Below are 25,835 nucleotides of genomic sequence, written 5' to 3'. Positions count from 1 at the left end.
ATGACAGAGAAATATCAAGGGCGGTAGTTGCCATCTAATAATTCAATTTTAAATATTAATCTATTTTAATAAAGAATGAATGCAACAGAAAAAAATATATATAGTGGTAACAGGCAAGCCACTACTTATGAAATGAGAGAGAAACTAAGGCTAACACTATATGCAAACAATTCATTTTTAAAAAATGTACTGCACTAGAAATGAACCTACCAACTGTGACTCAACAATTTATCTCCTGGGGATTTATTCAAAGGAAATGAAAACACTTATACAAAGATATTTCTGTACATCTATGTTCATAGCAGCCTTGTAACAGTCCAAACTTGGAAGTAATCCAGATGCCCAATGACAATGAGTGACTAAGAAAGTTGTGCTACATATACACAATGGCATTCTATACAGTTATTAAAAATGAAGACCTTGGGAGTCGGCCAGTAGTGCAGCAAGTTAAGCGCAGGTGGAGCAAAGCAAAAGGACCTGCATAAGGATCCCGGTTCGAGCCCCCGGCTTCCCATCTGTAGGGGAGTCGCTTCACAGGTGGTGAAGCAGGTCTGCAGGTGTCTATCTTTCTCTCCTCCTCTCTGTTTTCCCTTCCTCTCTCCATTTCTCTCTGTCCTATCCAACGACATCAATAACAACTACAATAATAACTATAACAGCAATGAAAAGCAACAAGGGCAACAAAAGGGAAAATAAATAAATGAAATTTTTTTTTTTTTTAAATGAAGACCTTATCTCTTTTGCTTTGTCTTGGATGGAATTTGAAGGGATCATGTTAAGTGAGGTAAGTCAAAATGAGAAGGACAAAAACCATATTATCTCACTTCCAGGTATATTGCAGAAAACATGAACAGAAAAGGAAAATACAAAGTGAAACTTGGACAGAGGGTGGTATAGTTTACCAAAGCAAAGGACTTTGGGAAACAAGAGGGAGGGAGGGGGTGGAGAGGGCATTAGGGTCTTGGATCCTGGTGCAAGATGATGGAAGAACCTAAGTTGAGGGTGACAGTATTGTGTAAGACGCCTTTTAGATATGAATGTGGGTACTCTTTTTTGATGTCTACCTTCTTTCTTGCTTATACTAGTCCCAAAGTATCTGATGACACTCAAAGTCCAATTCCTGCTGAAAATATGCAAACTATGCAGCAGCCGCCTAGAGATATATAATACTGACCCTGTATGGCTTAGCTAAATACCCTGCACTTAAAGATACCTTCATAAAGTACAGCCCACCTAAGCTTGTAGGTAAATAGCTTCCTATATATAAATACATAATGTAATCAGTAGTGTATAGAATGCATATGCAAGATCCAGTTTCAGTGTATGTATTATTTTTTCATCTTCCTTAGGGAACAAAGCATAAGTTAACTGAGCAGATGATGTATTTTCACTGCATCTCTATTTACAATGGTACAAGATGAAAGGATGCTGCTGCCAGTCCTCTGTACAGTATCGATTAATATTGAGCTCCTATACAAATTCTTGTATTTTGCCTCTATAAGCAATCAGCCATAATTAAGAAACAGCACCAAGGCCAAGAAATGCATAAACAAAACACAACACAATAATATTTCTACATATAGCTTGAAGAGAAAGAAACAGTGCTGATTAGTCTTGATTTCCTCTGCAGACATTTCCCTCCAGCCCCTTCCTTTAAGATATTGGGGTAAAGTCAAAATAGTCTTGTGAACAAACATGAAAAAAAAAAGCAGAGGAAAAAAGCACTTCTACTTCAAGTAGGGTGACCCTTATGGATTTCTTATTTATTTATTTGTTTTTGCAAAATCCTCCCACCATCCCTTTCCCCCACCATGGTGGGTAATGATCAGGTGGCCCCTTACCTGTAAAGCTACTGTTCATTTCAGGAACATCATCCTCCTCCTCATTCTCAGTGTGGACTATGCCAGCATTTTGCATATCATTATAGGACTTGGTTCGCTTTGGGGTTGACTGCTTGGAGCCAGACTGAAGACTTTGCAAGGCATCCGTAGTGATCACTTTCCCACTGACTGGCTGGCTAGGAGGTTTGGGTGTTCCATAATAGTTTCCTAGGTGATGGAGAAACACATTTGCATTTTTTAGAAAGAATACTTTGTTGTTGTTTTTTTAAGATTGCACATCCAAATCTCTCAGTACATCAGATTTTTTTTTTTTTTTTTTTTTTTACTTAAAACTGGAAGACCAGAACAAACTGTATTTACTTTTGGAATGAACTAGACAACATGTCAATCCCACCCAGTGGTGATTTCAGAAGCAAGGAGGAGGCCTGCTGTCTTGTTTTAGTGCGAATAACTTACTAGGACTGAAGAAAAAGGCAACTGTGTTGAATAGTAAAACTTCACCCTCAATACCAACTGAATTTCAATTGGTCACCTTTTTATATATTTGAACTAGCATAATGCTAAATCCTATGTGGAGTAAGGCTCCCATAAGAGTAAAAAAAAAAAAACTCATTAATGCCAGCACTCTTACACGTATAAAAGTTGAGGTAACCTTCTCTTAATAAGGGGACTTCTCAAGAGGGAACCAGAAAAATACAAAAGAGAGAGAGGGAGGAGAAAAAGAGAGAGAGAGAGGACAGTGAATGCCACATGGCACCTCTTTAGCTGAAAGGCAGGCCTGACTTTCAGGGTCAACCAGGGTGGGAGCAAGCACTTGCCAAGTTTGAAAAGAAAACTGTGTTAATGGTGGCACCCCTTACAAGTCACTCAGTAATGTTCTATATTCACTTTCAGCCACTTTCCCCAGAAGTCTGGCTCATGTCCAATTAGAGTATTCTAAGTGCTTCTAAGAGGCACATGAATAAGTATTTACACTCTGATTTTTATATCTTAATCAGCATGTATATTTTAACACGCTGGAAAAAATTAACTAGCATATTCTGATAGTAAGAGATAACTCAAAAAGTTAAGTAGGGTAGGGGAGATAGCATCATGGTTATACAGAAAAACTTCTATGTGTGGGGCTTCAACTCCACAGTCCCAGGTTTCCCATAGTACCATATGTCAGGGAAACTGAGCAGTACTCTGGTTAAAAAAATAAAAATGAAGATGATGAAGGAAGAGGAGAAGGAGAAAAAGATTAAAAAAAAAAAAAGGGAAGGAAAGAAGGAGGGAAGGAAAAACAGAAAGAAAAACTTTAAGAAGCAATACTTTCAATATATATAATGGAAGATAAATTAATAAACTGGATAAAAATAGTTTTGCCTTTTGAAAACATATGAAGTCATTTTAAAAGCAAACTTTCTTCTTTCTTTTTTTTTAATATGTATTTATCCATTCCCTTTTGTTGCCCTTGTTTTACTGTTGTAGTTATTACCGTTGTTATTGATGTTGTCATTGCTGGATAGGACAGAGAGAAATGGAGAGAGGAGGGGAAGACAGAGAGGGGGAGAGAAAGACAGACACCTGCAGACGTGCTTCACCGCCTGGGAAGCGACTCCCCTGCAGGTGGGGAGCCGGGGGCTCGAACCGGGATCCTTGTGCCTGTCCTTGCACTTTGTGCCAAGTGCACTTAACCTGCTGCACTATTGCCTGACTCCCCTTTCTTTTTTTTCTTTTGCCACCAGTGTTATCACTGGGGCTCAGTGACTACATGCAAAATGAATCCACTGCACCTAGTGGCTATTTTGTCCTTTTTTTTTCTTTCTTTCTTTCTTTTTTTTATTGATAGGACAGAGAGGAACTAAGAGGTGATAATGAGGGGATAAGAAGGGTAGAAGGGAGGGAAAGGAGGGAGGAGGTGGAGAGAGAGACCTGAAAACTAGCTTTACTACTTGTGAACCCCTCCCCCCCACACACACACACACATACTGCAGGTGGGGACCAGAAACACAAACCCAGATTTTCACACATGATAATTCAAGGTATGCCAATTAAAAAAAAGAAAAATTTAAGTAGTGGCAGGGAAGGTAGATTAGCAAGCAGAATTCAGAACACGTATGTGCAAGACTCCATTCCTATTCTCCATTTGCTGGAGCAGTGCTCTGGCATCTCTCTCCCCTTTCATAAAAATGAATAAAATAAAAATCTTATCAGGAAACTAAAAATGAATGACAGACATATTTTGCTATGGGGATAAAGTCATAGTGATAACTCATGATTGGCCAGTTTGAAAACTACAACTCATACTCAATAATATTCAGTTTCTACATGATTTAAAAAATCAGGATGAGAATGTCATTGATCTATCTAACAACACACATTCTGGAGTAACTCAAGGAAGATAAACTATACTGAGCTCTTCACTAAACCACTGATAATGTTGTAATTCGATTCTTAGTAATGCAGCATGTGTAAATGATAGGAAATCCTGTACATACTGTTTTTCCCCAAAGATGTAATGCCACTGTCTGACTACATACAAAATAGATTTTGGTGATGTTTACCTATTTATCTTAAAACAGGGTAACACTCTGAGATTTTCTTTTTTTACTGTCACAAAGGTTATTGCTGAAGCTCTGTGTCAGAACTACAAATCCATGGTTCCTGGCAGACAATTTTTCTTTTTGTTTTTTTTTTCTATTTTATTTGACAAGAGAGAGAGAAATTAAGCGAATTTTCTTTGGATTAATAAAATGTACTGGCACTAACAGCTCTTAGCATAATACAGTGGAAAAAAAAACTTGAAAAAGACTGTCCAGATTTCAAATTTCACTTTCAACAATATTTCAGTAACTGGCTATGCTATTTGGCAAATCTTTTTTTTTTTTGCTTCCAGGGCTATCACTGGGCCTCATTGCTCCTGTATGCCATTTTTTCCCATCCATTTTGTTGCTATTGTTGAATACGACGAGAGAGGAGGGGAAGACAGAGAGGGGGAAGAAATGAGAGACACCTGCTGACCTGCTTCACCGCTTGTGAAGGGACTCTCCTGAAGGTGGGGAGCAGAGGGCTCCAACCAAGATCCTTGCACTTCACGCCATGTGCACTTAACCCACGCCATGTGCACTACCGCCTGGCCCCTTTCTTTCTTTCTTTCTTTCTTTCTTTCTTTCTTTCTTTCTTTCTTTCTTTCTTTCTTTCTTTCTTTCTTTCTTCCTTCCTTCCTTCCTTCCTTCCTTCCTTCCTCCCTCCCTCCCTCCCTCCCTCCCTCTCCCTTCCTTCCTCTCTCTCTCTCTCTCTTTCTTTCTTTGCCTCCAGGGTTATTGCTGGGGCTCGGTGCCTACACCATGAATCCACTGCTCCTGGAGGCCATTTTTTCCCCCTTTTGTTGCCCTTGTTGCGGTTATTACTGTTATTGTTGATGTCGTTCGTTGTTGGATAGGACCGAGAGAAATGGAGAGAGGAGGGGAGGGCAGAGGGTGGAAGAGAAAGACAGACACCTGCAGAACTGCTTTACCGCCTGTGAAGCGACTCCCCTGCAGGTGGGGAGCCGGAGGCCAGAACCGGAATCCTTACACGGGTCCCTGCGCTTTGCGCCACCTGAGCTAAATCCGCTGCACTACCTCCCGAGCCCCCTTTTTTCTTTTTTAAAGAAATCTGTCCTCTTACATGAAATAGGGATTCTAAGGAAAACTGCTTTCTAGACAGTACTTATTAGGATAAAATGAGATAGTCCAGCTAAAGCATTAAACCCATACTAAAGTTAGCTACTACTGAAACATCTAATAAATGCTACTTAATGTTAATAAATGTATGAGTCTAATCTTTAAAATAAGCCTCACATACACACCTTGCTGGCAGGATTGATGAGACAATGAGTGAAGTACTTACTGAGAGATAACTGAGTGCCATTAATTAAAAACCTTGGAATAGTATTTTTACACTCTAAATACTTTCTCTGTGAAATGGGAGCAGAGACAACAGTTCAAGCAACCTCACAGGATTATCATGAAGAATAAATACCATGTCACTGGGAATGGTGCTGGCACTATGACACAGAAGTTTCTATTTAAACAGACTGGGGGTTTGGATCCATCCTGACAGTCTACCTCACTAATGTGTCCTGGAACCCCCACCCCTCCAGAGTACCCCACTAGGGAAAGGCAGAAACAAGCTAGGGGTATGAATCCACCTGCCAATGTTCATATCCAGTGGAATAGCAATTACAGAAGCCAGACCTCCCACATTCTGTACCCCATAAAAAGCTTGGTCCATACTACCAGAGTGATAACTAATAGGGACCCTTTCAATGGAGAGGAGGGTATATGGAACTCTGGTGGTGGGAACTGTATGGAATTATATACCTCTTATCCCACAATCTTGTTGATCATTATTAAATCACTAATTAAAAAAATAAGTTTCTATCTAGTAGCTTTCTCTTCTCTGGCATGTTTTTTTCTTCACATATCTTACAAAATAATTTGAATTCGTAACCACCATGTAAAAAAAATGACTGATTCTTATTAAAATGTGGATTTACTAGGAAGCACCACTTGGCAAACTGCAAGTTTTACTTAGATGCTTAGACTGAGTGTCTTATAGGCAACGTATTTAAGGGGGCAAAAGATGATTGCCCTTGTGTATACTCACTCAAGTAAGGATTTCGACAGAGAAGTTTTTGCTCTTACTCTTGGCTTTGCCACACAAACACTGTGCCCCCATGTAGAAGTCTATTATGCTGTTACACTGCAAGGGAATGAATAGATAAAAGAGAAAGGACACAAGCATACGTCCTCAGTTTACTGGGTGGTCTTTGAGTAAATGGATTTTAAGAGAAGTTGGTTTTGTCCCTGGACTATGTTATGATCCAAGGTTGTCTTTTTAAAAAATGTTTTATTTATTAATTAATGAGAGGGATAGGAGGAGAAATAATTAGCTATCACTCTGATCACTCTGATACATGTGCTCCTGGGGACTGAACTCGGGACCTACTGCTTGAGAGTCCAGCACTTTGTTTGCTGCACCACCTCCGGGACCACCCAGATTGTCTTTATCATGCAACAAAGGACTGCACTCTCAGGTTGTCACAGTCCCCACAGGTCTCCACTGCCACTTCTTTTTTGCTCACTGTCTTCCTCTCCCTGCCACATTCCCCAGACACAGGAGTTTTGGACCCTTCCCTGCCAAGAAATTCCCCACTACATCAATTTTTATTAGTCTGGTCATAAGCAGGCCAAGTCTAGCTAAGGGCAGAAACATAAGCATTACAGAGAGAATGCATGAACCACTTAATGGTAGTAAATAAAAATCATTTAAAAACTACAAATGATTAAAAAAATAATTTGGGTTCTCACTTGGCAGGCTGCACAGCTTCATGTCTAGGAGACATGAATCTGACTGTCCCAGAGTCTCCACATTAGGCAGCAAACATTTCCTGAGGTGGCTGGGCTACTTACCAAGTGGAAATGTGTGTTCTCTGCTACTATTTTCAGAACTGGCTCTACAATAACTCAACAGGGATGTCTGGGAGGGTGGGGTGGGTAGGGGAAGACCTGAGAGGAAGTCACTGTTCACCTTACTAACAGGCACAATGTCTGGCTATGAACAACCCAAGGAAAACATTTTCTGAGACATATCTGAAAGCTGGTGGGAACTACAAATCAATTCTTAGAGTCTGATAAAATACTTGTGGGGGGCTGTAACCCTGATTTTTAAGTGAGAATGAATCAAATCTATACACAGTCTCTCACATTGTACACATTTTTGTATTTATTGATTTATTTTCTTACAGGAAGTGTTTTTTTTTTCCAGGCACTACAGCAGACACTAGAAAAAAAAAAACCAATTAAAATACAATACCTATTACTATTGTGTGTGGTATGTACCAGCTGCCTCACATTTTAATGTGAAAACAATAAAATCACATTAAATGCAAATTCTGATCTAGCAGGTCAGATTAGATACTGATATTCGAAAAGTTGAATAAGTACAGGACACTGTACTACGGTTTGCTACTGGTCCACTTTGAATAGCAAAGTTAACGATGACAGAGAAAACTCAGAGGAACTCTGAGACCCAGTATAGCATAAATGGTTGCCTCCCTTGGCTAGTACAGAATAAAGAGGACTCAGGCTCTCTGTCCTTCATGACATTTCTTCAATAATTCTGTATAGGATAGGAGAGAAGATGTTGTCTGTTTTCTTTCCACAGCACAAGCTTCTGAAAACAAGCCTGAGAACAGGATGGTAGGAACTACACTGTATAAGTAGTATCAATGGGCAATACTATCTTCAAGGGGGCAAAAGCAGGTTTAGGGGCATAAGAAACAAGATTCTTTTTTTTTTTTTCCTCCAGGATTATCACTGGAGCTCAGTGTCTGGACTACAAATCCCTTTTTTTTTTTTCTGATAGGACAGAGAAAAATTGAGAGAGGAGGGGGAGAGAAAGATAGAAACCTGCAGACCCTTTTCACTGCTTGTGAAGTGACAACCCCGCCCCCCCGCCCCCCCCCCCCCCCCCCGTGCAGGTGGGGAGCAGGGGGCTCTAACCAGGATCCTTGAGTGGTCCTTGTACTTCATACTTTGTGCACTTAACCTAGTGTGCCACTGCCCAGCCCCCAAACAAAATTCTTTATGTGTGTAGATATACATACAACAGAGAAATAAAAAGAGCCAGTGTATGTTTCTAAGTTGGTTACAAGGCCTAGTACAATTGACCTACGCTGTCTCCGTAGGTGTAATTTAGAGTTGTGCTCCCTTGCTATTTCTGCTCTAATCTTAACTGTTTTCCTTCAGCTCCCACATGCAAACTATGACAGCCTCTAGCCCTTCACCCCCACCGCCACCTTCCACTCCCATCTCATTGCTATTCCAATGATTCTTCCTCTGTTTACTAATGTAAACATTAATGTATTCCATTGTTCCATCACCTATGATGTTCTTTTATTGGTCTCTCCTGCGATGTAGTGCTGGGAATCAAGCCTATGTCCTCACATACACAAGCTATGTGCTCGACCACTGAACTACCTCCCCTGCCCTAGGTTCTTCTAGGTTCTCAGGGAACCAATCATCTATTCTTTCCAATACCATCTACTGCATTTATCAGACTGTTTAATCAATATCTACCTCACGGCTGCATCGCAGATCTAAAAGTGCCAGATAGATATCAGTCATTCTCCATTTGGAGAGAGTATATGCAAATTCCAGCCTGGGATCCTCCTCCAGACCTACAACGTGGATCCACTTTTTAATAGCATGACTCACAGCAATTTCTTTCCAGTCCATCAATTACATCTGAATCACCTCTGATTCACATCACTTTCACGTTGCCACTTGCTCAACAAGTGATGGTATCATTCATAAAACTCCCATCGTTTATTTTTTGCTCTTCCTTTTCATACCTTCTCCACCATACAAAACTACAATTTACAGGCACAGATATATAGTAGCCAATGCCTTATAATTAGAAGTTTGCTCCTGCCAGTGTCACTTGACTTTGAAGTTAACAACAAAGATGCAAGATAAATTTAATAGGTTTGCGACCCAGAGCAAGGTAAGGGATATGTCTGGCCTCAGTTCCCATGATACAAGCTAAAGATAAGAACAGTATACTCTTTTAATAGGGATTTTGTGACTATTAAATTAGATAATGTATATAAAGTAGTCAGTTTTGGTTTGTGACACAATGTCAACAGATACAAAACCCCAGCTAACTTAAATCATGGTTGAAGTTGTTGGCAGATAAAACTTTTAAAATATATGAGGGTACTGTTATCAAAATATATATTCAAAGCACAAATAGTAGCAAGAGAGAGAGAGAGAAAGAAGGAGAGAACAGAAGGAAAAAGAAAAGAGACAAGAAGAGAAAAGAAAAGAGAAGAAAAGAAAAGAAAGGAAAGGAAAGGAAAGGAAAGGAAAGGAAAGGAAAAGAAAAGAAAAGAAAAGAAAAGAAAAGAAAAGAAAAGAAAAGAAAAGGAAAGGAGGCCGGGCAGTAGTAGCAGTGGGTTAAGCACACGTGGTGTGAAGTGCAAGGACCGCTATAAGGATCCCAGTTCGAGCCCCCGGCTCCCCACCTGCAGGGGAGTCACTTCACAGGCGGTGAAGCAGGTCTGCAGGTGTCTATCTTTCTCTCCCCCTCTGTCTTCCCTTCCTCTCTCCGTTTCTCTCTGTCCTATCTAACAATGATGACATCAATAACAACAACAATAATAACTACAACAGCAATAAAAAACAAGGGCAACAAAAGGGAAGATAAATAAATACAAAAAATAATTAAAAAAGAAAAGAAAGATAATTCTATTGTGTACTCATCATATGCTGGTACCAATATGTTCAGCTACTCTAATTTTTGTTAAAAATCCTATAGGGAGAAAAAGCATCAGCAGTCTCACCTTCAAATAAAGAAACAGAGTGACACAATTTAAGAGATGACTAGCATTTAGCAGATGATTAGCGTTTAAGTACAGATTTATTGTTAGTTCCTCATATCTTTATGCTCTCAAGTCTCTCAAATACAGGAATCCCAGGCTCTCTGAGCAAGGATTTAAGTAAAACTGCCCTGGCCCCAGTCTCCTCATCTTTATATGCAGAGTAACAGCCAATTACAGCACAGATTCCCTTTAGTGTCTTTCAGTATCAACACAAAGCATTCCATAATGGAGTTTGCCAACAGAGCTTATCACAACAGACGGCTTCCAAAGTCTGCCAAAGAATAGGAATCCAGACAGTGTCATCTTCCTCAATGACAAAAAAAAAAAAAAAAAAAGAAATTTATGCATCCTTGTTTTATCTATGTTCCCTAAAAGTACACCTCTGCAGCTGCTTTTGTGCAATCTTCGAGAAAGCAAAACAATAACATTACTGAATAGTAACACACCCCCTCCCTAGTTAACATACAGAAATATGCAACCCATAATTCCAATTTGAAAGGTCATACTGGCAGTGCACTTCCAAGTTCAGAGAAAACCTTTGCATTGCAGAAAGTATAATCTGTCTCTTCTACCCAGAGGCATTTGTAAAACAGGCATGTTTGGAACCACTTCTACTGAATAGTTCATCCCTTGTAAACATTCTCTTTACAGAAGTCCCACAAACTGGTGAAAGAAGCAACCTGTCTTGTTGAGTGAAAATGTCAACAAGACAGACAGACAGACAGACAGACAGGCAAAGAATGAAAGAGAGGGAAAGAGAGAGAGAGGAGGAAGGGAAGTGGAAAGGAAGGAAAGAAAGAAGGAAGAAATAGAAGGAGGGAAGACAGGAGGAAGGGAAAAGGCAAAGCAAGGCAAAGCAAAGTAGGAGAGGGAAAAGGAAGTGAGAGAGAAAAAGAGGGAGGAAAAGAGAGAAGGAGGGAGAAAAAAGAGAAAGAAAAGAAACAAGAAAAGGGAAAGCAAGGCAAAAAGGAGATGGTTCTACTGGTTGAGCCTATCAAGTAAATTAGAACAGAGTGACAGTCAGGAAATCAGATCAAGGAAAAAAAGAACGCATGTTTATTCTTGTCTTCTTTGAATAGCTTTCACTTACCTTAATGTTCATTCTGACAGAATGAGAAGTTAGTTCAAATTCCAAAGCAAAGATCAATTATGGTTTCCACTACTAAATTTTTACATCTAATGGGTAATGATAGTCAGATACCTAATACATCCAAGAAGAGTCTTTACTCTGCTAGAGTATTCATAGGTTTTCAGATCACAGCCAAGGTGGTTAGGAAGCTTCCCCAAGAAGTCCCTGTCCTCCTCCAGCAATCTAGCCTGTTTGTTATCTCAGCAAATGGTAGCAACATCTATCTAGTTACGTAAGACAGAAACTAAGAGTCATCCTAGGCAGACTATTATCATGTGCTTCTCCTATCCACTTTTTATGAGAACCAATACATTATCAAGTCAAGTTGTATAACTGCATATCTTAAGATACACTGCCACCACCACTCTCACTGTTGTCAAAAGCTACTGCCAGTGAAGTGTGCCAGATGAAATACAAGACTGTATGTTCTGTGTTTTAGTCGCTAAATCTAGCACTAACTCCAAGTTACCCAACAGAGTTCACTTCAATTACTAATTCTACAGGGGAAGTTTTACCCAGCTCTATTAAGATAAATTTCCCCAACTTATATACAATCAATCTCTGTCTCTTTCTCTCTCTCTCTCCTCCCCCTCGGCCTTTCTCTTTTTTTTTTTTTTTTTTTTTTGGGGGGGGATGACCATAGCACCAAAGCTTCCTTCAGTATGGTGGGGGTCAGGCTAGAAATTGACAGCACACATGGCAAAGCAGCATACTATCCAAGTGAGCTATTTTGCCTTTCCTTCATCCTATTGTCTCTTTGATAGATCCTAGCACACATACAACAGCATATTTATTTGTGATTATGTGAATGTGTCTCATGCACTACACCGTAAGGCCCATAAAGACAGCAAGCGTATTAGGTTTTACTCAGCATTTCAATTTTAATGAATAAACAAGTGAACAAGTAGCAATAGAGTTTACATAAGAAGTATCGATTATTAGGCAGAAGAGAGGGCATCCCAGTCTTCCCTATGATATGATAGGGTTAATGGTATTTGACCAGATGTTGAACAAATTCCCTTAGGTGATTTAGAACCAGTCCCGCTGGATCTCAACTGTATCAGCTGAACAGATGAATTCTCCACCATTCCCAGCTTTAATATCCTACAATCCTGCAATTCTAAATCCCAAACAAATATGAGGTCCAAAAGAATATTCTGCAAGTCACAAGCCTCAAGGAATTATTGATTCACTTTACTTGTCTGCCATATCACATGTTCCTGTAATATATCTACAAAGGAAGATCACCATTCCTTTGCAGCAATATTCTCTTGGGGGAATTCAACATTATGCCTTTTCTAAAGGATCTTAACTCTTGAAGATGTACAAAGGTACTTGCTGCAGTATTATTTACACAACATCAAAGAAGAAGAGTGAGGTGCATTCCAAATAGTCGCCTGCAGGAGGATGACAAAATAAATTATGCATATCCAGATACTAGGAGGCTGTGGTGTATTTATAAAGAATGAGGTAGAACTGAACAGTGAAATGCAGAAAAAACTAAGATATGTTAAGAAAGAAGGGCAAAAAAGATAAAAATTTTAAAAAGGGCAAAATTAAGAAAGAACCAATACATATGCACATATTGTTTATGTTCAATAAGCCACAGCAGTGGCTTCTAGAAAGGCAGGAAGCAATTTAAATTTAAAGTATTCTTAAGTTCTTTACTATAAGAAGTATTCTATCATGTACACGCATTGCTTTTTCTCAAAAATGGTTACAGTAGAGGCCAGGTGTTGGCATACCTAGAAGAATACACATATTACAATGTACAACCCTTTGGAGACAGGACAGGCTGTGAAAAAAATAAATTGAGCAGGGACAAGTGGTGAGGAGTGCCCGAAAAGATTAAACATCTATTAGGCAAATCCACTGATTTATTAACAGAAGGGAGTGTATCATCATGTGCATAGGAGCAAGGCTGATTGAGTATACCGTTAGACACTGTGCTCAATCCTTTCCAGTTGTCATCTCATTTAGCCCTACCTATGAGGAAACATTGCTATTAACCTCATTTTACTAGCAGGAGAATGGAGACATCGAACATTAAGAATCTGTTGGAGGGCACAGAGCCCAACAGCAGAGAGAGTAAGATTCTCACAAAGCAGGACCCTAGCCCAACCTACAAACTCCTGAGTATCCAAGAGAGGAACCACTATCCCAAAGTCAGTCTGGGAGAGACAAAGATATCTTCAGATCTAGAAGGATCTATCCAGCCATATTCCTGGGACAGTATCTGGTAATTAATTAAAACTTACTTTCAGCATATATACTTACTTTCAACATTATATACTCCAGTTGGATCCAAAGAACTATGAGCTGTCTCATGTGACAGGGGAATTACACAGCTGAAAGGTCAAAGGCTGGAAAATGCTGTACAGTGAAGTGGCTTCAAATGGAATAGATTAATCATGGGCCTAAAAAATTTCAACTCCAAAGTAACTAAGCAACATTCACAGAGAGATGGCTTAAAATGAGATGACTGGACTGGTAAAAATAGCTCTATGCTGCTTTGCCATGTATGAAGCTTCCACCGCACAGGAGGAAGCTTCAGTGCTGTGGTCTCATTCTCTCTCTCTGCCTCTGTATCTATCACAAATAAATAAGTAAGGTGGTGAGCACAGAGAAAAAAATAATTAATTAACTAACTAATGTAATAAGATGATCTGATGCTTTCCAACAACAACAACAACAAAAAAAAGCCTACTGCCATATACCAAGAAGTTTAGTTGAAGTAAGAATAGGTTATTTCTAAAACTTTTTATTTCTTTGGTTATTGCAGAGTCTTCTCTGTGCTGGGTTGAGTTTTTCAGACAGAAAGAGAGAGAGAGAAGTGGTCTGGGAGGTGATGCAGTGGATTAAGTGTTGGACTCTCAAGCATGAGATCCTGAGTGGATCCCTAAATTCACATGTGCCACTGTAAGGTCTTGTTTTCTTTCTCTGTTGCTCCCCACCCCACCCCAACCCCTTTCTCCCTGTGCCTCTCTGTCTGAAATAAAAAGAATGAAAGAGTGGGCCCAGGAGCAGTGCATAAGGCTCCAGAACACCACACACACACACACACACACACACACACACACACACCAATTTGGAAACAGATATGGAGATAACGCTCTTCTCCTTCCTCCTTTAAAGGATATCAAAGCATAATTAGAATTTCAGAATTCATAATCATGACTTGACTATTAGCCACTGCCCAGAACAGGGACTATTATCACATCAAAGTCGAATATCCCTATTAATGTAATAGTCTACCGTGTGTTTGCCAAAATTTTTATAATGTCCCTGTGGTAGCACCATAAATACAAATTCTGAGAGTTTGTAAAGACATACACATACTAATGTAACCACATCAATAGTTGGATTTTTCTAGTAGTGTCACACTACATCCTATCTGAAATAATAATCCAAAAAAGCAGCCAAGCTATATTGATTTGAAAGTAAAAGTAAAATCTTTCCTACACTTGGCTTTGATTGATCTCACGTTCTATTTTTGGAATCTCATGTAATATATTTTTAATCTGTGCGAAAATAATGCATCCTTGTTATTCAATACAATAGTGATTTTGAAATATTAAGAACTGAAAATCTTTAAGTGAGGGAACCCATTAAATAAACTGTGGCATACCCATACAAAGAGCTTGCATGGCTACTTAAAAAAAGAAAACGAGAAAGGCTTACTTTTTTGAATTGTAAATATCCGTAAGACATTATAATAATATTTTTTATCTTGAATAATACTTTTCTCTATACAACTTTTATGTAAAACAGGTCAGAAATGGTAACACAAACAGGAAGCACATGTGTATATGCACTTTTAAGTTTACATCAACAAAGTTCAGGGGATTGTACTATCTACCTGGAAAAAAATATATTAAATAAACAATTAATGGAGGGGCCAGGTAGTGGCACACCTGGTTGAGCACACATATTATAGCGCTCAAGGACCCTGGTTCAAATCCACCTGTGGGGGGGGGGGGGCGGCACTTCATAAGTACTGAAGCAGGTCTGCAGGTGTCTTTCTCTCTCCCTCCCTGTGTCACCCTCCTCTCTCAATTTCTCTCTGTCCTAGCCAATAAAAATGAAAAATGGGCACCAGGAGCAGTGGATTTGTAGTGCAGAACTGAGCCTCAGTAAGGCCCTGGAACCAAATATATATATATATCAGAAAGATACTACATTGTGTTAAGTAATGATTCATCTTTTTAAAAGTTTTATTTATAGGGAGTCAGGCGGTAGCGTAGTGTGGCGCAAAGCGCAAAGACCAGCATAAGGCCCCCGGCTCCCCCCTGCAGGGAAGTTGCTTCACAGGTGGTGAAGCAGGTCTGCAGGTGTCTATCTTTCTCTCCCCCTCTCTGTCCTCCCTTCCTCTCTCCATTTCTCTCTGTCCTATCCAACAACGACATTAATAATAACTACAACAATAAAACAAGGGCAACAAAAGGAAATATTTTTTTGTTTTATTTATTTGTTTATTATTGGATAGAGACAGAGAAATTGAGAGGGGAGAGGGGAACAGTGAGGGAAAGAGACAGAGAGAGATACCTGCAGCCCTGCTTTACTACTCATGAAGTTTTTCCCCTGCAGGTAGCAACCAGTGGCTTGAACCCGGGTCCATGCACACTGTAATATGTGCACTTAACCAGGAGCACCACCACTTGGCCCCCATCTTCATCTCTTTCCAATACCATGCATACCTATATTAAAACAACCAACCAACACACAGGCACACTATTCCTCCCCCACCCCCTTTTCATAAATCAATAAAGGGGAAAAAGTCCTGAAGGGGGGGAGGGGAGGATTCTTTTTAGAGACCTCCACAAAAGTCACATTCCATAAATGTATCATTACTAACCACATGATGTTGAGTAACAATCTCCTATAGTTCTTTAGAACCTCACTAACTCACAAAACATTTCTATTTAGATGCCCCTAAGTTCTCCGAAGTGCCAAGAGAGGACTCCTATTTGTTGTTGTTGTTGTACAAATAAGCTCACCGTGGGGCCAGGCAATGGCACACCTGGTTAAGTGCATACAAATAAGCTCACCTTCATAGGTGCCGACTTCCAGAAGAGTCCCACTCTGCTCAAGGTCCAAGAACTCCTTCACAGTCAGAAAGTTATAATCCACGCCAGGCACTTCTCCTTCTCTTGGAGATCGGGTTGTGCCTGCAGCAGACAAGACAAAGAAAGGCACAAGAAACCATCAGTCAACTCAAACAAGAAGCTCCACATCCAGGTGTAATTAAAATAACCTGTTCAGTAAGCTGAAATACCTAAGATTCTGCAAACCTATCTGCCCTGAGAGGGACTTGGTGGAGGTAATACTTTCTAACAGGTCATCCTTCCAGTGTCTGGGAACCACTCAATGGGAGGAAGAGAAAATCAAACACAAATATGTAACCTGGAGAAAATTATGTCATGTTTTTGCAAATGTCCTAAATGAAAAACAGTAGAATGGATTTCATGAAGACAGCATTCATAATAAGTAGCTTTCAGGACTCGAGTAAATACTAAAAAGTTATCCACCCTAAACCCAGAGTCTAAGGGGCTTATGTTTTTATCACAGACCCTGGAATTCTTGAATTCTTCAGTACATCCGGTAAGTCCCAATGTAATAAGCTCTTTGAAGAAAATGACACCCACTGCATAAACACATCACTAGAAAAATGCAATGGCCCAAGATCTGTAGTTAGACATCTTCCAGGGATTAAAACACTGCTGCTCTTCCTGTAATGAATATGTTTGGTAAAAAGAGGCCACCCATAAATTTTGAATCCCAAAGAAAGAAGACTACATTTTGCTAGACAATTCTCCCCTAGAATTGATCTGTTTTTTTTCCTGTAACAAATATAATAATTCCTATTATAAAGTGATAGAGACTTGACAGTAGCTACGTCACCATTAGTCCAATCTCGAATAAAAGAGAGCTAAAGAGGAAGAAATGTGGGTTACAAACAAGTAAATCAAGAAAAGGAAATTAACCAAGAAGCAATAATGTAGTTCATCCTGGGAACTTATGTTAAATATTATGGGAGAGCAAAAGAGAGAATCAATGTTAAATCAAATTTAAAAGCGGGGGGGAAGAGTAAAGTAAATTATTTCTGCTTCTTCATTCAAGTTGAGGATCTGATTGGCAACAGCTCATCTTTAAGGCACCATTATGGTGCTTTAAAGTTAACATCTCTTATACAGGAAGCAAGAACTTCTTCTCATTCCTGGAAACATTATTTCTTAGAGACTTATTAAATGGGGGGGGGGGGTGAGGGGAAGGCTAGTAAGATCGATAGGTCAACAGACAGACAGAAGTAAAAAAGTTGGAGTAAATACCACTCCAGTCTATACATTGCTGGGGATTGAGCCTGGGCCTTCGTGCAGGCAACTCTTGCAGTCTACCTGTTGAACCACCTCCCTGTCCACATTTCTGGGAACTTCAAAACCTTTGAGCAGAACTATATATTTATTGATATAATGTCCCTACAGAGTGCACTCTCTGATCACTTGGCTGTATGTATCATTTCCACGTGTATAAAGTGTAAATTCAGAATTTTCTTAAAATTAACACTCAACATTTGTTGCATGTTTACTGAGAATAAATGTACTTTTTAAATTAGTCTGATTTTACTATTACCTAAAATAAGAGGGTGATAAATACTGAAAATTTTTGCACAAGGCTGTATTACAAATGTATACAGAAGGGCTGGGTGGTGGTGCACCTGGTTGAGCCAGCACATTATAGTGCATAAGGATACAGGTTCAAGCCTCTGGTCAACTACCCGCAAAGGGGAAGCTTCATAAGTGATGAAGCAGTGTTGCAGGTGTCTCTCACTTTCCCTGTCTTCTACCTTCCCCTTCATCATCTCCCCCTTCCCTCTCAACTTCTATCTCTATCAAAAATAAATAAATATATTTTGAAAAAATACAAACATATCAGGCAGGAGTGTTTTTTTTTTGCAATGACTTCTTCTAGTGTAGTGTTCAAAGTTAAGCTGATACTATTCACTATGTGTTTCCATTTCTGGTTCACCTAGAAAATGGTGAATCCCTCAAAACTCTTAAATTTATATCTCCAGTTTTGGACATATAGTAGATATTCCAGAAACATAAAACAAGCAAAGCTTGCTAAGGGGATGACAGGTTCATGAACTGCCTACCCAATTTTTGATCTTGAGAATGCTCCTCAGTTTCTGCTATTCCTTGGTTTCTTCATTTGCAAGGAAGAGATAGCAATGACACCTAGGAGGCAGGTGGTGGTGTACCTGGTAGAGTGCACATGTTACAATGCATAAGGAACCAGGTTCTAGCCCCTGGCCCCCACCTGCAGGACAAAAACTTTTACGAGTGGTGAAGCAGTGTTGTAGGTGTCTCTCTGTCTCTATCCCTCTCATTTTTTTTTTATTTTTTGAAGTTTTTTAATGGATAGAGACAGAGAAATTGAGAGAAGAGGAGGAGATAAAGGGTGAGAGACACCTACAGCCCTGCTTCACCACTCATGAAGCTTTCCCCCTGCAAGTGAGGACCAGGGGCTTGAACCTGGGTCCTTGTGCACTACAGTGTGTGCACTTAATCAGGTATGCCACCACCTTTCTATCCCTCTCTATTACACCTTTCCCTCTCAATTTTCGTCTGTCTCTATCCTCCTCTCTTGATTTCTCTGTCCTATCCAACAACATTGACAATAATAATAACAACAACGACAATAAACAACAGGTGCAACAAAATGGGAAAAAATGGCCTCCAGGGGTAGTGGATTCATAGTGTAGGCGCCAGGCCCTGAAGGCAAAAAAAAGGGGGCGGGGGCAATTAACCATGTCAGCTAGGTATTTATTTGGAAGATAGAACAGAACTTGTTTTGTGAAGCAAGTTATGCAAGAAAAACAAAAGAACAGACCTGGATAAATGGACTGTGCCATTAACAGAGATCATGTAGCAAAGTATTAAAAGTTCTCTTTTGGATGAAAAAAAATGTGTGATGCTTATTAAGACAACAAGGTGCAGAAAGTTGTGAACAATAGATGGCATAAGTCTAAAGATCAGAATATAAACTTGGGAGTGACTGGGAAGGCACAAGCATTTGAAGACAAAAGGGAGAAAGCCATAATTTAAGGAAAGAGCATAGAAAAAGAAGCCAGAAGCTGAGTTACATAAGATCCTGTAACATTTCAAAACAGAGAGAAGAAGATCCTCAAACCTGAGACTAAGAGGCAGCAGTCAACCAGGCAGGAGCAATGGGGGCGGGTGTGATGCCATGGAGCCAAGTGAAAAAGCTGTTCAGACAGCTTAGAAAACATAAACAGTCTACATCATATTGGGAAATTCCAGAGCACTGCAAGAATAGAATCTCTTTGAAACTTGCTGTGAAGGATCTGTCATAAATATGTTCTATATGGTAACTCTTATTCCCAACCCCATATGAAATTCCATCAGCTTAATCCACTTCCCCACCTCCCAGAGTGATGAGGATAAATACAACCAAACAAAAGATTTATTGAGTTTTTTAAGTCCTCTCAAACCAGACAGTGCTGCTTTAGGGTTTTTTTTTTTTTTCCCCTCCCTTCTTTCCATAGCCATTTTTTTTTTCTTGGCCATTTCTTTCTGATCAAGATTTCAGAATCAGTTTATGAGACTTATCTTAAAGACAAGAATCAGCGCTGGGTCTTAATTTCCTGAAAGGATTCGAAACAATCAAGAACTCCCAAAGTACAACATTTTAGAGGGGAAATATGAAACTGGCAGAATGGTTGTCCTCCGTAAATAAATATGCTTAGAGTGACCTTTGAGTTGAAGAAGAGGAGGGGGATTAGTCTCCACCCACAAAACCTTCAGGGTTTAATACTCAGACAAGCTCTTTCCACTCTGCATGCTAACAGGAGGTTTATTCCCAGTTATCCTTCAAGCAACTGCTCTGGGTCTCGGCCAACATGACCAGCTTCCATTCAGTGAATGGGGAAAAGAAGGGTTGGGAAGGGGACCCCGCCTCCTCTTTTCTTCCAGCAGAATGACAGGCTGCCTGCTGGACACACGCCTGGCAGATGGCATTTCAAAGGGTTTTCAGGAGCCATCTGGGGTGGGTACAATTATTACAAACCACGCTTCTAACAAAGCCAGAAGGGTTACTTCCTGGCAGAAGAGAAGTGAAACAAATTCTATCATGTATCCCAGGGACAGCACATTAGGAGGAAAAAAAAAATTACCAGGCTGACAAACTGGGATTCTCTACAGCCTATAATACAGGCTTCTGCTTGTTTAGCTAAAAATCAGGCCAGTGTTTTGCAGCTACTGGCTTTTGAACCAAAAAAAAAAAAAGATGTCTAACTGTTCTTTCAGATTTATCAAATAGTAAGTTCTAAGAATAGAATACTAGCTTCCATTAATTAGACCTTTACTTACATCTCAAACTATTCAGTGCTTAATTAATAAAATCATATATTACAGTCTTTTGGTAGTGGGAATGGTGTTTATATACAATAAAAAATAATAATATCATATTTCTTTTCACGAGGAAAAGTAGGATTATGTTTATATTCATTTACTGATAAACTCTGAGGATACTAAGTAGTCACCCAAAGCCACAAATTACATAAGCTGAACAGAGCTGTGATTTGAATGTAGAGTCTGACTTTAGCATCTCTTTTTCTAAACCAATGTTATGTTAAAGGACTTTCTTCCATTTTTGTGCTAATGTGGTAGTTACATTTGGTGATAATAGCTATTGGGCAGAGAGTAGATAGCATAATGATTATGCAAATAGACTCTCACGCCTGAGGCTCCAAAGTCCCAGGTTCAATCCTGCACACCACCATAAACCAGAGCTGAGCACCACTCTGGTAAAAAACATAATATAATTACCACAGACTGGTAACAGTCACCATTGCTTCTTAGCTAGTGTAACCAATGACTGGAATATAAAATCTTATCTCAGTTTAATTATTTTAAATGTAAATAACTACATAAGGCTCATGGCAAATGGATTAGTGAGTGCAGTTCTAAATCATAAGGGCATTTAGGTTGCCAGCATTATGCAACGTCCCCAAAGCACCTTTAGCTCTCAAAAGAATATCAAGAAACATCCTTACACTATGTAGGAGATATGCCATAATCATTGAGGAAAAGGTTCCTTTTAAATTTACTTTCTTTGGGGAAAAAAAGATATTTTTTACACTAAATAATGGTGGGGATATATCAGTGGTAGAACACAGACCATGGATGTATGAGACCTCAAGTTTGATCCCCATAATTTCATAAGCTTGAGCAGTCTGATAATCTGGTTCTTTTCTTTTCAAACAAACATTTCCTTAACTATGTGTGACAGTATGAATTGTAGCAGAAACAGAAAGTCTAACATAAAAATGTCCCTCCAGAACAAAAATTGAGTGCCCGTTTTCTTAGAAGTTAGACCTACATAGAATAATCAGAAAGTACATCTATAGTGTAAATCTGAGTGACACAAATCAATGACAAAAATAATCTGCAAAATATCACTGTATCTTGTTGAAAAATATAAAAGGAAATCATAAAGAGAATGTCTGTTTTATAAATAAATAATTACTATTAGTCCTTAAAAATGGTAAATCTCAAGAGGGTCAGTTCAGCAATGAAAGAGGTAAAATGATTGCTTCCTTCTTGGAATACATCTCACACTCTGAGTTGTACTGACAGGTATGTAGTTGTATTCATATATGATATGCATATTTATATATGATTTGTTTTTTGTTTTGTTTTTTGTCTCCAGGGTTATTGCTGGGGCTCGGTGCCTACACCATAAATCCACTGCTTCCTGGAGGCTATTTTTGCCCTTTTGTTGCCTTTGTTGTTATCATTGTTGTTGTCGTTGTTGGATAGGACAGAGAGAAATTGAAAGAGATGGGGAAGACAGAAATGGGGAGAGAAAAATAGACACCTGCAGACCTGTTTCACGGCCTGTGAAGCGACCCCCCTGCAAGGTGGGGAGCTGGGAACTCGAACCGGGATCTTTAAGCTGGTCCTTGTGCTTTGTGCCATGTGCACTTAACCCGCTGTGCCACCGCCTGACCCCCCTCATACATGATTTGAATAAAACAATTGTTGAAAAAAAATAGAGGACTTGAATCTTGAGTACCATACTCAAATTTCTTCCATATTAATTTAGTCTTCCAAAGACTACACAGGCTCTGGTCAGGGGAAGTGATCAACATTGGAGCTGTACTTGTATTGGGCGGCCATGGATTCAATCCATGATACCACATAAGACAGCAACACAAAACAAATGGAACTTCACTGATGGTAGAGGGGTGATTTGTGCTTTCTCCCTTTCTATCTCACTTTGTCAAAAAATAAAATAAAATAAAATAAAACAAGATAGAAAACTGATATATGGAGGTGACCTGGTAGTAGAACACATATATTAGACCCTGAGGTCAACCTCTAGTGCAACATTTAAAACAACAACAAATAAATATAATCAGTTCAAAGAAACGAAATGAAAAAAGATGTAGGCTCCAAGTGAATCAAACAGATATTAGGTTCCAAAGTTTCCTGTCTCATAGGAAGACAGCAACAAGGTCAGTAACACCTGCCTATATAGCTATTAATTACAAATGTTACAAATAAAGCTGAGAATGTAATATTATTTTTCTGCCTGATTTCATTTTTTAAACCACAAACTATCACTTAAGAGTCCTTATTAAGTGCTATCATCCCTACAAGATTTGCACTAGAGAAGTGAATACCAGTAACCATTTCCAATTTGAGATCATAACTTAGCATATTAATTTGAGTTATGTCCTACTGAATGTCTGAATATGAATCAGAAGTGCCTCAAAGTTTGACACTTAAAAGTTTGAGTGGCTGTTTGCTTCTTATGCACATTTTATGGTCCATAAAGTTTCAGTGTGCCTGGCTTCAGTGACCCTTGCTAGGGAAATCAGAAAGTGACCTTCCTTGTCAAACTCCACAAGGCCACAGAAATGAAGCCAAATTTGGAGTTAATTGTTTCTCTTGTGGTTGTAGGTATTCTCCTGAAATATCCAGGTGAGATGTCTCCTCCCCCCCAAAAAAAAAATAATAATAAACCTAGAGGTGATACACTGACATACCATTCCCTACAGTTAAATGTTGCTAACACCATCAGGTGTCAAGGCAAACTATCACTCAGCACCTGCCTAAAGGGTCTCAAGACCAGATTATGAAGAGCAGAGTCATTGTCCTACTAAGATTAAACTGTTAATACTTAAATGACTTAACCTGCTGTTAAGTTAACCTGATCCTGTTTATCAAAATCTAACAAGACTTTAAAATATTATAGTACTATCAATTGCTTCTCTGTTAAGAAAAAAAAAAAAATCCATTTCTATGATGAGAAACCTGTTTCCATTGCTAAGAATTGGCTGAAAAACCAGGACAGGTTCAGGATGTTTGTGTTCTAGTAAAATGGAATGGAGCTGAAGTGAATATGTTATTCCCTCCCAAATTCATGCAGTTACCTTCTACTCACAAGCTTTGACATATCTTAGCAACAGCAGTACAACATTCTTTATATTTTCCTTTCAAATCAACCTATTTGAAAACGTTAAATAAAAATCATTTAAGAAGAAGATATTGGTGGCTGGGAGGTAGAGCACCAGGTTAAGCACACATAGTATGAAGTGAAAGGACCCGTGCAAGTATCCTGGTTTGAGCCCCCGGCTCCCCACCTGCAGATAAGTCTCTCCACAAATGGTGAAGGAGGTCTACAGGTGCCTCTGTCTTTCTTCCTCTCTGCCTACCCCTCTCCTCTCTCAATTATTCTCTCTGTCCTATAAATAAGTAAATAAATAAATATGCCACAGAAGCAGTGTATTCATAGTGCTGAGGAGCCCCAGTAATAACCCTGGAGACAAAGAAGGGAGAAGAGCCCCACTACAGCCCGACTCCCTGCTTCATGTTTTTATCAGTATTCAATATTATTATTGCATAGAAAACACTTTTCTAAGCTGGCCAAGTTTAAAGCTGTATGTGACCCAGGTTTAGACTCTTGTTACACCATGAGAGCCCTGGAGGACTGAGAGAAGCTTTGATGCAGTGCTGTGGCGCGTCTCCTCCCTTCCCACCCCACCTCTGCCTCTCTGTTTCTCTCTCATTCTTCATCTGAAAAAGTCAGCCTGGAGTTGTCAAGTTCTGGCAATGACAATAAAAATAAAAGTGTTCCGAAAAGTGTGTTAAGTACTAAAGGTTAAATACCTTCCTTTCTCTCTCTCTCTCTCTCTCTCTCTCTCTCTCTCTCTCTCTTTCTCCTCCAGGGTTATTGATGGGCCTCGGTGCCTGCACTAAGAATACACTGCTCCTGGAGGCCATTTTTCCCATTTTGTTACCCCTGTTGTTGTCATTATTATTACTGTTGTCATTGCTGTTGTTGTTGTTGGATGGGACGGAGAAATAGAGAGACATGGGGAGAGAGAGAGGGGGAGAGAAAGATAGACACCTGCAGATCTGGTTCATCACTTGTGAAGTGACCCCCAGCAGGTGGGGAGCTAGGGGCTCAAACCTGTGTCCTTACTCGGGTTCTTGCGGTTTCCGCCACATGGCGTTTAACCCGCTGTGCTACAGCCCGACCCTGTCTCTACTTTTTCTTTTTCTTTTCCTCTTTCTTCTCCTCTCCCCTCCCCTCCTCCCCCCTCCCTTACCCCTCTGCTCCCCCTCCTCCCCTTCCCCTCTGCTCCCCCTCCTCCCCTTCACCTCTGCTCCCCCTCCTCCCCTTCCCTTCCCCTCCCCTCTCCTCCCTCTCCTCCCTACCCTTTCCCGGTTAAGGACCAGTGTAAGGATCCCAGTTCGAGCCCCTCTCTCCCCATCTTCCCCTCCTCTCTCCACTTCTCTCTGTCCTATCTAACAAGGATGACATCAATAACAACAATAAAAAACAAGAGCAACAAAAATGAAGCAACTGGAATTTTCACACATTGCTAAGAACAACAACATCTGGAATTTTGTTAAAAAAAAGATAATCATGGGAGTCAGACACAGTAGGTTAAGCGCGGGTGGCACTAAGCCCAAGAACCTGTAAGGATCCGACAACTGCCAGGGGACGGGGGATCGCCTCACAAGCGTGAAGCAGGTCTGCAGGTGTCTTTCTCTCCTCCAGAAAGTCTTTCCCTCCTCTCTCCATTTTTCTCTGTCCTATCCAACAAGGACAACAATAACTACAACAATGAAACAAGGGCAATATAAAAGGGAATAAATAAACATCTAAAAAAAAGATAACCACAAATTTACATATGATGTAACTATCATATTCTTAGATCATTATACTATAAAAGTACCTATGTTTATTATCTGTCTCATATTAAAATTACACCTTGAAAGAATATATTTAAGCAGATTTTCCTATAATTATGGTACATATATGAAATAAATGAAGCACTAAAGGAGTAAGAAGAGACAAAGATGAAGGAAACACAACTGCCCATAAAATATGACTGTTGGGAGTGTCCCCTGATTAAGGA

General features: G+C 39.6%; 1 protein-coding gene across 30 annotated transcripts in view; it reads right to left on the bottom strand.

Annotated features, from left to right (window-relative positions):
- Nucleotides 1–25,835, bottom strand: part of MAGI1 (membrane associated guanylate kinase, WW and PDZ domain containing 1) — a 721,510-nt gene that overhangs the window by 136,800 nt on the left and 558,875 nt on the right. For all 30 annotated transcript variants that reach the window (XM_060202953.1, XM_060202959.1, XM_060202946.1 and 27 more), the window contains 2 exons: nt 16,429–16,548; nt 1,842–2,048 (listed from right to left, as the gene is read on the bottom strand). In XM_060202953.1, coding sequence (XP_060058936.1) covers nt 1,842–2,048; nt 16,429–16,548 — 327 coding nt within the window. The remainder of the gene's footprint in view (nt 1–1,841; nt 2,049–16,428; nt 16,549–25,835) is intronic.

The sequence above is a fragment of the Erinaceus europaeus genome, chromosome 12 (genome assembly GCF_950295315.1).
Source record: "Erinaceus europaeus chromosome 12, mEriEur2.1, whole genome shotgun sequence".
Taxonomy (NCBI): domain Eukaryota; kingdom Metazoa; phylum Chordata; class Mammalia; order Eulipotyphla; family Erinaceidae; genus Erinaceus; species Erinaceus europaeus.
Note: the sequence above shows the minus strand (reverse complement) of the source record. Positions and strands in the feature narration are given on the sequence as shown.